The sequence below is a fragment of the Ursus maritimus genome, unplaced genomic scaffold (assembly GCF_017311325.1).
Source record: "Ursus maritimus isolate PB19 unplaced genomic scaffold, ASM1731132v1 scaffold_23, whole genome shotgun sequence".
NCBI classification, from domain to species: domain Eukaryota; kingdom Metazoa; phylum Chordata; class Mammalia; order Carnivora; family Ursidae; genus Ursus; species Ursus maritimus.
Window position 1 is genome coordinate 34252140 of NW_024424786.1, and position 11894 is coordinate 34264033.

General features: G+C 53.5%; 1 protein-coding gene across 1 annotated transcript in view; it reads right to left on the bottom strand.

The window, feature by feature from the left end:
• SLC43A3 (solute carrier family 43 member 3) overlaps positions 1-11518 on the bottom strand; it is a 19304-nt gene extending 7786 nt beyond the window's left edge. Inside the window, exons 1-6 of the mRNA XM_008694135.2 lie at positions 11155-11518; positions 10783-10912; positions 4272-4318; positions 3076-3152; positions 2763-2855; positions 533-672 (exon numbers count right to left, since the gene is read on the bottom strand). Of these exons, the coding sequence (XP_008692357.1) occupies positions 533-672; positions 2763-2855; positions 3076-3152; positions 4272-4318; positions 10783-10912; positions 11155-11338 (671 nt within the window). The 5' untranslated portion in view covers positions 11339-11518. The remainder of the gene's footprint in view (positions 1-532; positions 673-2762; positions 2856-3075; positions 3153-4271; positions 4319-10782; positions 10913-11154) is intronic.
• Between the last annotated feature and the right edge of the window lie 376 nt (positions 11519-11894).

Sequence of the window (11894 nt, forward strand, 5' to 3'; positions counted from 1 at the left end):
GACGGGGTCCCTAGCCCTTGCATCTGGGCTGGCCCCAGAAGCTGCTTCCACCACCACAATGCAGCAGAAGCAATGTTGGGCCAATTCTGAGAAACTCTGTGCACGTCTGCACGGTTTCTTGGAACCCTGGAACTAGCCTGATGGAGGGGGAGAGCCATGTGACCCAGATACCTTTGTCACCCCAAAGGACAGCCAGACAAACCCCATGTGAGCGAGGCCAGCCTCCCCAGCCAGCCCCAGCTAGCCCAGCAGATGACCAGAGCCCTGCCAACACCATCCAGGCCCATCTCTGACCAGCAGAACCGGCCAGCTACCCACAGACTCATGAAAAACAAATGCTGAATGTTTTCGATCACTGAGTTTGGGAGTAGTTTGTTACGCACCAACAGCTAGCTGATACACCCCTGGCCCAGTCCCGCCGTCCTGTGACAAGTTTCCTCCGCCCTGCTTGCCCATCTGTCCCGCCCCCTGGCTGCCCACCGCAGGTCAGGCGGAGGGCTCGGGCCCATGGTCACCAGATCGCAGTCCTTACCCGTAGCTGTAGTTGGGGGGCAGTGGATAGGGGATGTGGCCTCGGGGCATCAGGAGGAAAGTGCGCCCAACATGCCAGGCACTGCAGACCGAAAGGAAGATGAAGGAGGCCCTGAGGCTGACACCCCGCTCGTAAAGCAGCTGCAGAAGGAAGAGGACGACAGCATAACACGCGTGTTCACGGCACCATTATCCACAACATGCAAACAGCAGAAGCAAACCGAGCGTCCGTCGGCAGATCAATGGGCAAACGCGCTGTGGCAGACAGATACGACGGGACAGCATTCACCCCGAGAAGGAGTCAAGTAAGTCCTGACACAGGCTACAGCACAAACTTGAGCATGCCGAGGGAAGTCAGCCGGTCACAAAGGGATCAATACCGCAGGCTTCCACAGCCATGAGGGGCCCAGAGCCGTCGACGTCACAGAAGCAGAAAAGGGAATGGTGCTCGCCAGGGGTTGAGGCGGGGGGTTGGGGAGGGGGGCAGGAAGTCACTGTTTAATCGGCACAGAGTTTCAGTTTTGCAAGGCTGCAAAGAGTTTTGGAGATGGATGGTGGTCACGGTTGCACAGCATGAATGAACTTGATGCCGCTAAACTGTATACTGTACACTGTATACGTAAGAACGGTTAAGAGTAAATTTCATGTTCTGTGTGTTTACGTAAGAAACAGGAGCTGGACCCCAGCCTCCCCAGGCCCTGGCCCTCCGTCCCGAACGCAGATCAAGGCCACCTGACGCACACATAGGCTCACCCCCACCCCACGGCTGAACCAGGGTGGGGGGGCATCGTGTCACCCATCCCCACAGCCTCGGACACTCTCCTAAGGTGGGGTCCCAGATCTGCTAGCTCGCTGCTTTTTCGTTTTATTTTCTTTAATAGCAGCAAAGTCCTTTTTCTCAAACAAAGCTTCACACAAAAATTCAACTTACAAAACACATCAGCGGGAAGCAGCCCAGTCATCTTCCCCCTCATTCTCCTTGGTGACCGACCTAACACTGCAGAGAACCCCTCAGGGTTCCTCAACACCCAGTTTGGAAACCATTGATCTAGCCCACCTCCTCCTTTTACAGAGGGTCAAAGTGAGGTCCAGAGAGGTACAATGAACTGCTCAAGGTCAGGGTCTGCAGCAGCAAGGTCAGATTAAACTAAGAACTCAGATCCTTCTCTGACACTCTCTCTCCTTCCAACTCTAAGGAGACAAGGAAGAAAGTGGTAGAGAGGCTTGAGTAAGTGCCCCTGGGGCTCAAACTCTAGGTGACCCTCTAAGCCAAGGTGCTCATGGGACTAGGCTAGCTAGCCTTATGTCTGGGAGTGACTCCCAGAGTTCCTCTTCTCTTCCCCTATAGCCCATGGGCTGTGCCGGCTGCCTCTGGCCTAACACAAAGCCTGGAGGGAAGTCCCAAATTGGGCAGCCTGAGGTGTCAAGGACCCACATTCTCTCATTCCTTCCGCTCACTCATCCTAAGTGTCCTCCAGCTGGTGGCCTCATAATCACAGCATGGCTGCCACAGCTCCCTCTATCGCACCCTCCCACAACATTCAAAAAGAAAAAGTGGGCAGGGGGACCAAGGCAAAAGGCTTTCTTTTGGCTCTGCTCTCACCTTCCATCAGGGAGGGGAAATGTCCCCTAAACTTGTCCAGGAAAAACACCCTTCATCTCATTAACAAGGACTGGATAATATGACCACCTCTACCCATCCCTAACAAGGGGGAAGGGATTGCCCCTGTTGGCTTAGGTCAATCGGGATTCATCCTCTGGGCTGGGCACCTCACTGCCCAGATGGAATTATTAGCAATGAAGAAGGTGGAAAGGCTGTCAGGTGGGGGCCACTAACAGCACTGGAACAGCCCATCCCCCTGATCCCCAACAGCAGCCTTTGGGAGAGCTGGAGAAGCCTGTCTGTCTGCCCCGTCACTTCGGCAGACCACCTCTCACCTAATCCAAACCAGAAGCTCACAGGTGCAAACACCCCTGGCCATGGGGCTCCCAGCCTCTGCCCAACCCCCCGCCCAAGTGCATCACGGCCTCTCCCCAGAAATCCTAGATAGGTGTAAAGAGCTTAATCACTACGGGGTGAGGCTCCAGAACCAGGCACGTCTGGGCTCAAGTTCAAGTGCCAGGTTTACTGGCTGCAGGAGGGCTGACGGAAAGAAATCATGCAAAGTTCACAAGACAAGCATCTGGCGCATGGAAGCGAGTGATACATGTTGCTCAGTGGTATTTTTTACCTTGATGACAAGGAAGACCGCCGAGGAGGAGTCAAATGCCCCATTGTAGAGGGTGATGATGGTTGAGCGGTGTTTGCCAAAGAGGTTCCCAACCTAGAGAACACAGGAGTCACTTATTTCTTCCTGAGCCGGTTCTTCCTGTCCACGGGGTACGTGCCAGGCCCTCATTATACCCAGACCCGCCTCCCCCAGGGAGCTACCGCCCTGGCTCGAGCCAGCCCCACTGGAAGTGACCAAAGCAGAGCAGCGCTTCTCCCTCCCTCCACCCTCCCTGGCCTCCCACCAGGTGCCTGGGGTCAGGGCGGGCTCACACCTGCAGGTTGGTGATCAGAAACAGGATTCCTCCCACAGTGAGCATGGGCATGGCCAGGAAGAGTAGCGGGGCTGAGTCTGGAACAATCAAAGACAGAGGTGGGGCTGTGTCATAGTGTAACCCAAACACGGAGCCCCAGACTCTGGCTCCCACCTGCTCCAAATTCCTCACGATCCTGGGGGCAGGGCCCCAATTCTAGCCAGCCTGCTAGCGTCCTTTGAGGACCTTAAGATAGCGGTCAGGGTTCCCCCAAATGTCCCTGCAGAGGGACCCTGTGGAGGTCTCCTGGGCCCAGAGTGGTGCTCGGTCTGTGGTAGGCCTGGATGTCTGGACGTCACTAGAGGCAAGACCCAGAGCGAAGCCACGGCTCCCTTCCCTCGTTAAACCCAAGCAGCCCCTCCCTTGCTTGACACAGTTGGGGAGAGAAGCCTGGGTTCACCCCCCAAGCACAGCCTCTAATTCCCTGAAGGACCTGGAGCTGGATTCTGAATCTCTGACTCGGTCACTTCCTCCATTAAATGGGAATAACAGTCTTGGCCCTTCCCATCTCGTGGTGTGTCGTGGGAGCCGAGCAAGAAGCAGCCGTGGACTGTTTCCCTGGTCCGTTAAACCCGGAGCGAGCGCTTCCTCTGTGCCAGGCATCATGCTTGGCCAGCATAACCAACACACCAGGAAAGAGCGCTTCCCACTGCAAGTCTTGGCAAGGCATCTCTCGCCTGCCCGTCTTCCCTCCACACAATGGGAGAAGAGGAGAATGAACCAGACTGACATTCGCAGACTTCAGGAGTTTTCTCTGTTCATCAACTAGTAAAATTTGAAACGAAAACTCCTGACTACAACAGCGCTCTCGAATTTGCCCTACTAAATAAGGATATTTTTTAAAATAATGCTCCCTCATACTATCATTTTGTTTTTAAGGAAAGAACATATGAATACACACAAGAGGAAGGATGTAGTCTTTTGAATAAATTCTCTCTGCAGCAGTCCCTCCACTGTCCTTATTTTTTTGCATTTCTCAGTGGACTAGGCTGGTTTCATGGACCAGCCATAACCCCCTCAAAGATCCCCTCAAGCTCAAAGCCTGTGGATCTCTGAACAACTGCGGGGGTCAGGGTGTCCTGCTATCACCTTCCGCACCTGCCCCACCTAGCAGGTGCCTCTGAGCTTCATCCTTCCCACCCCCTGACGGCACTCACCTGCAGAGCTGAAGGCTATGGTGAGTGTGGCACTGGTGTAGAGAAATCTGAAACACACAACGGGAGATGGAAAATGTTGTCCAAAGGGCAGAGTGGATAGATCCAAGGTCCTCCCATCTGGGGTCCCAACAGCTCAATATCCCTTGGAGAATGAGGTGAGTGCCCAGTCTACAAAGCAAAACTTCTGAGGAATTAGAAATTCCTCCTTGCTGTGTGACCTTAGGTAAGGCACTGCCCTTCTCTGGGCCTCAGCAGCCTTTGCTATAAAAGGAAATGATTGGGCTGATCTAGAAGTTCTAGGGCGCTGTGATTTCAGGACCGCAATCCCAAGGTTATGGAGATCTCTTAGCAGTCTGGGGATCTGGCGAGGCATGGGGTGATAGAAGCAGTGCCTAAGTGTGATGTTCCGATTTATAATAGGAAATATACGTTCGGTCCCTGTCCCCAGTGCCTGACACAGGGCTCCTAAAACACCTGCAAATTCTTATTCGTCAGTGATAAGAGCACTAAGAGCATCTTTGTTCTGACCAGGTGACCCTGGGTGGGCTCCTGGGGGGAGCTGGTCACCGGAAAGAGCAAGCCATAATCAGATACCTGGAATTCTCAGCCCTGCCCACCCACTTCTGCAAAAAGGGGAAAGGGACTGGAAATGGTTACTAAGTGATCAAGCCCACATGAGGAGAGCTTCTGGCTGGTGTATACACCACATGCCAGGAGGATGACATACCCCAGCCGCCACCAGACAAAAGTTCCTGTGCACGGGACCTTCCCAGACCTCACCCTACATATCTCCCCATCGGCCTATTTATCTGCATCTTTCAACAAATCCTTTAGTAAACTGGTAAACATACGTAAATGTTTCCTTGAGTTCTGTGACCTGTTCTAGAAAATAATCCAATCCAAGGGAAAAGAGGTCATGGGAACCTCTGGTTTGTAGCCACATCAGACCAAAGTTGTGGGTAAGCCGGGGTCCTAGCCCGTGATTGGCCTCTGAAGTGGGGGGGGGGGGGCAGTCTTATGGGACCCGGCCCTTAACCTGTAGGACCCGGGGCGCTCGCCAGGGAGACGGTGTCAGAACTAAGTTACATTGTGGGACACCAGCTGGTGTCACAGAATCGTTTGGTGTGGGGAGAATCCACATACACACGTGGTGACCAGATGTATCCGACGTGAACTGTTCTGTTGAAAGTCAAGGACAAATGCAGGAGGAGACATGTAGGATTTGCCAGTAGAGTTGGTGTCGGTGAAGTGGGATTTGCTAGAATGGCCCAAGCTCAAAGGAACATGTGCCTCGAGGACAGAGAGGGGATGAAGAGCCCCTGGCTCCTGGGGGGCCACGGGGTGACCCCTGGTGTGGAGCAGCCGGTGCACTGCAACTAAAGGGAGAACTTACAATTTGGAATTCAGAAATGGATCCAGCTCCCGGGAGTGGGTTCAGGGGATGCGCGGGAAGTGCAAACTAATAAGCCGAAGCTGAAAGATACACACCCTGTTGGGATCCGTAATAGCTAACACGAAATTCAAGAGAGTGCCGGGTCAGCCCTGCGTACTCGACCAGGGTCAGATGTGGGTCAGTCTGAGCTGTGGCCATTAGTCTCGAAGTCGGCCCCAAGGGAAAAATGATGAAGGAGCACCTGAAAAGTCCCTCTAAGACCTCTGGTCCGCAAGAAGGTCGTCAGTGCAGAAGAGGGACAAAACTCAACCCGGGGCGGGGGGAGGAATGACACACAAAGGAGCTGCTACATTTTGTGGCTGGGTATCCTCAGCTTCCCGGAGAACCTTTCCTGAGATGGGTGGGAGCATGACTAATCTGGGGTATGTGGGTATGTGGTGTCTTGGGTTTTGAACGCTGCAAAGAGGAAGGGCATGTCCAGGTTGACGTGGGCCCTAGAGCTCACTCTGGAACAACTGCAGACAGCTGCCTGTAAGCCACACACAGGAAGTCGTTCCTGGGGGCACAGCTAGAGGCCACTGTAAGGTCCCCTCGCCCTACAAAGGGAACATCCCAGATGCAGCAGCCCATACACTTTGTATGCAAGCCGTGTGGGCATGGCTTTACGGTGCCCTGTGCCCAGGTCATGGTAAACGCTGTGGCGAGGGGCCCCTTTCACATGGGCACCCCGTAAAACCCATTGCTGCAAAAGGGAAAAACCAGTTTGGGATGGCTTACTGAGTTTGCTGGCTCAGTTTCCCCTCCTGGCTCTTATAGCTGCTAATAAATAGATTAGGTTAATTAACAAAAGAATGGGGACAGGTGGAGAGGAGAATCAAGAGGCTGGTCTTAGGGTAGAAAATTTTAAACGGTTATTAAAGAATAAGGGGGAATAAAGCAAATATTGATGGGCCTGGAACAAAGAGGAAACAGAGAAGAGTCGTGGGTTCATCCCTGCTGGGTGGAAATCTCCAGATGGTTATAGAGATGGAGGATAAATGAAACGGATAGTTATTGGGGGTTAAAAATAAAAAAAGTGTTCATAAAGCACTGCCAAAGGCTGGGTGGGCCAAAGGGACCCCTGCCGGCCGCCAGCATTAAAGTGCCTGCAAACAAGTCCAGTCTCTTTGTCCCCATTTGAAAAAATGTTAAAAGCCAGAAGCCAGAGAGATCACAACGCTTGGGGCAAAGGTGAGGCAGATTCATCAGGTTCCAGACTAACGGAAGGACCAGGCTCCCTTGACTCTACCCCTCACCTTGGCCCCACAGCCTTTTGCACGGGAGTGGCCAAAATGGGCAGCCGGGGGTGGAGAAGAGAAGTTTCTAGGGCTCCTTGATAAGGGGAGCCTCACCCACTGAGGCACCCAGATCCACTGGTCAAGCCTGGACACGCGCTTCAGTTAGACTGAGAGCACAAAGAATATAAGAGTCGGTAGGTTTATAAAAGCTGGGATGTTGAAACATGCTCTCCAAAAAAACGTGCGTCCCGTTTCCCTGATGTTTCACAACGAGATACTACGTCTGGCCGGGAGCACTTCCCCCACGCAACGGTGAAACCACCTGCTGACCAAGTCCTGAGAAGGCTGCAGGGAGGAAGTTCAGGGTTACTGGAAGAAAGGGGAACGTTTAGAGGAGAACCGGTATGGCTGACAGGCTCTGCGAGAAGGGGCTGCCTTTCCTCATGTGCCTGGATCATGTTGCGCGACTTGGGAACAGGAGGCATCTGAATCTGCCCTTCCTGTCAACTGGACATGTGCACTGGGAACCAGTGAGACTGCCCGAGCCCAAACGGTGTGGGCTAGACGCCGGAGAACTGGTCAGGGACGAATTCTCTGTGCCGTAACCCTCTGGGGAGCCCACACTGGGGCTAATGGCAAAAGTCTGTGCTCACCTCCCAGCAACAAGTACTGGGACCTTGGACAAGAGAATGTCCATTTCCGGGGCATTTATCATCTTGCTATGAGACATTAATTGAATCCACACAGATTACTGAAGTACATAAAATGATCTTCAAACGTGAAAGACCCACAATGGCTAGGCTGATAGCGGAGAAATGCTCTAATGGGGATGGCAATGCCCAGAAGAATTCCACACTAAAAATAGCAGTGGTGAGATGGGATCACATTGCCTGGGGAATGCAAGGAGGAGATACCATGGACCAGGGGGCCTCTTCTCCCCTAGGACTGACTCTGGAATGTGTGGGGAGCGGCTGGATTCTACCGCCACTTGGACGGGGCCCTACAAAGAGCCCTCGATTGGCCAACACAGAGTATACTTGGCTGCGCTCCACGGTGAATGGACAACCACATCCTGTTTGGAAGGCCACTGCACGGATCCAAAAAGGTAAAGAGATCAGCTCCGTGGGCTGAACAAACCTCATGCTGCTGTCCTCGTAGAGAGGAAAGAAACCCACCGTGGAAAAGGCCCCTACGTATGGGTTCTTACGGACCCAGGGGCAGTGGCCAATGGCCTGGCCGTTCGGTCATGCAGGAGGGCAACAGAAACCTGGCTGTATGGGGCACAGGCCTATGGAAATCACTGTGGCATTAGAGGGGTGCACGAAAATGGGAGAACTAGTATGTTCGAACAGGCTGTATGTGAAGTGGCTGCCTCCTCTCCTGGCTGTATATGGGGGATGGGCACGGTGTCTGAGTGGGGAATGTTTCCTCTAATAGTGCTGTGGTTAGGGGAGCTTTCTCTCCCTCATGCTGTGGTCACAGGACCAGGGCTGCCACTACCAGGGCTGGAAGCAGAGATGATTCCTAAGCAAGAAAACCGTGTTCTTAACCATTATGTTACGATTCCCAAGTGGCCGCTGGGGTAGGCTGTGCCTTCCCTCTATCTGCCAAAATTGGGACAAACGGGGAATGCAGCCACCTCGCCTGGTGGGAAAGACAGCCCGCTTAGTTCTGCGCCTGGGTCCCCTCGCCCTCCCTGAAAGGGGAGACACTTGCTGGACGAGCATTCCAGACCAGCAGTGGCCAAACCTAACCATCCCTCCCGAAGGCGGAAGAGTTACGGTATCAGCGGAGAGAAGGAACATCAGAGAGTAAGGGGGCGAATAAGCAGGTTCTGTAAGGAGGGAAATCAGTACTACGGAACCCTCCCAAAGAGGCTTAGGGAAGGAGAGCGTCTTGTCTCTTTGCTCAATTACACCAGATGTGTGAAGGGTGAAAGGATATATTGCTGAGACCACTCCTGCTTTTGGAACCTGACAAGATCAAATGGAAGCCAGTAGGCGTACGTGGCCCTGGGAGACACTTTCAGATGGTGTGATGATGGACTGGATAGTTATTAATGACAGAATGTGTTTCTGTTACCGTGCCGGTACCTTCTGACCTTTACGATTGTTTCTGCTACGAGGGATCCATGTCCAAAGACCGGGGTCTGCACGGTGATACTGTGGCTTACACTAAGAAATACGTATTTGGGGGCGCCTGGGTGGCTCAGTCGTTAAGCGTCTGCCTTCAGCTCAGGGCGTGGTCCCGGGGTTCTGGGATCGAGCCCCACATCGGGCTCCCTGCTCTGCTGGGAGCCTGCTTCTTTCTCTCCCACTCCCCCTGCTTGTGTTCCCTCTCTCACTGGCTGTCTCTCTCTCTGTTGAATGAATAAATAAAATCTTAAAAAAAAAAAAGAAAAGAAATACGTATTTGGTCTTTGTCCTGGGTCTCTGACACACGGCTCCTAAAACCCTTGTAAACTCCATGATGAGAGCACGAGGAGCATTTTTTTGTTCCAGTGGGGTGACTCTGGTAGGTTCCCGGATAGCTCCTAGATGGGGACTGGTCACCAGAAAGACCAAGGATTGGTCAGGATTGAAGTATGGAATTTTTTGGCAAACCCCACCCCCAGCCCCACTTCTCTAGAGTGGGGAGCGGGGCTGGCAATGGCTAATAATTGATCAAGCCTACATGAAGAGGCCTCCACAAAATCCCTATAGGACGGGGCTCAGAGAGCTTCGAACCTGTACGCTTTCATCTGTATCCTTCATCATATCCTTTAATAAACTAAACACAAGTGTGTCCCTGAATTCTGTGAGCTGTTCTAGCAAATAATCCAGTCCAAGAGGGGGGGTTATGGGAACCCCTGATTTGCAGCCAAGTCAGACAGAAGTTGTGGGTCACCTGGGGACTTACCAACTTGCAATCGGCATCTGAAGTGGGGGGCAGTCTTGTGGGACCCGGCCCTTCACCTGTGGGATCTGACCCTGTCTCCAGGGAGATGGCATTAGCACGGGGTTAAATCGTAGGACATCCAGCGGATGTCCTTGGGGTGGGGGAGAAACCCACACATTTAGTGACCAGGTGTATCAGAAGTGAGTGCTCTATGTGAAAGTAAAAGAGAAACACGGGAAAGACGGAGTTTTTCTTAACATACTAAGGCTGGAGAGAAGGGAGGGGACAAAGGAAGGGGTTGGAAGAAGAGGAGACAGGGAGCCAAAGACAGACTGAGATAAAGTCATTATACACCCAACGGCTTAGAAAGCAGGAACTTGCTTTATCAGCCAGCCCGCCAGTCCCTCTGTCTGATAACTAATTTTCCATACATCTGCCAGGAGGCACCTGCCCTAGGTCCTATTAAGGCCTTGGCAGGCCACTGCTTATCGCTGAAGCTGGCCAGCTACCATGGCATCCTGTCTGAGTGAGATGAGGTTCCTTACCCTCCGTGAAACCCCCACTATCTCTGCTCCAGTCAGGGGGTCGGGAAATCCCACCATCGGGGATACTCAGGAGACCTTACTAAGTCTTTGGGGAATGGCATGGGGGGGGGGGGGGGGGGAGGTGAGATGACAATTAACCCTGAAGGACCTGGATGTGAGGCCTGGTAGGATCCCTGAGTGACAATTTTCAGTTCCTCTATTTTAACCCAGGCACCAAGCCAGCCCTCAAAGGAAATCGGCCTAGACTCCAGCTCAATTTGAATACACAGTCACATTGAACAAAGGAAGAACAGGGCAAAGGCAAGGGAAGTAGGGATGCAGAGAAGAGGGCGGGTCTAAACAGAGTCTACCTCCTGTGCTATTGTGACAGTTGCTGGGACAGGGCCTCCCTCTGCCCAGGCCGGGCCTTTGGGACTTACATGGCTATGAGACGAGCCACGGTGGTCTTGAACCTGTCAAAGATGAAGCCGGCAGGGAATGTCATGAAGTTGTTCATGAAAGACCCCAAGGTGAAGATGAGTGAGAACCTCTCATCCTGGGCTTTGCAGTCTGGAGGAGAGAAAGGGAGATCTCAGGGAGTTGAAATGTGACAGCCCCTAGTGACCCCTCAGGGGCTGGTACTTCCCTCCCCAGGCACCTCCTAGACCAAAGTTGCCGAGTTGGTGGGAAGGCTGACACTCCTTTCCTCTCACCCCAGAAAGGCTGGCACAGTGGGGGTTGGGGGCAGAAGCCCTCCCACTCCTTCCTCCTGCTTCAGAACCAGACTCTGCTTCCCTAGAGGAGTCCCTTACCAGCCGACCCCGTGACATTGCCCATCGGCCCGGCATCCGGTTCACAGAGCTCCTCAAAGTAATGTTCTGTTTTGAAGACAAACACCAGGGATGCCCAGCCGAAGAGGACTCCCGCAAAGCCGAGGCATTCCAGCAGCCCCGTCAGCAGGGTGGCCACGCGGAGGGGCAGACCCTGGCCTGGCATGGCGGGAGGTGGAGCCGATCCCCAAATCTCACCGGGGGCCTCCCGGCCTGACCACAGGCACTTCAAGGGCTGGCCTTTGGGCCCTTGGAAAATTCCTCTGGCAAGCCCTTCTGTTCAAGTAGGCTCTGGTTCTGGCTTTTTTCCAGCCTGGGCAAGAAACAGCGGTGGTCGACTCTCTGGATCCTGTCAAATAAAGCAGAGGTCGCTTGGTACAGGGGGCTTGTGGGAAAGGTAGAGGTGGACGGCGCGTTCTGGGAGGGGGGCGGGAAGAGGCCAGCTGTTCGAAACAGCTGCAAAAAGCCTCTCTACCCCACAATGGCAGCACCTGGGGACGCAGAAACTGAGCCCAATTCTGAAGACTGTCCACAAAAATAGAAACAGCGGCGACGGAGGGGGGGGCGGGCGGTGGTGACACTTCACGGAGGTCCTCGCAGGCTCAAAACAACCTGACAAAGTGAGCTGTCTTGTTTCCTCCAGTTTACCGACAAGGGAATTAAAGGCCCGTGGGAGGTTGTCAACTTGACCTAGGTCCCATGGGCTAGTTAGTCACAACGCA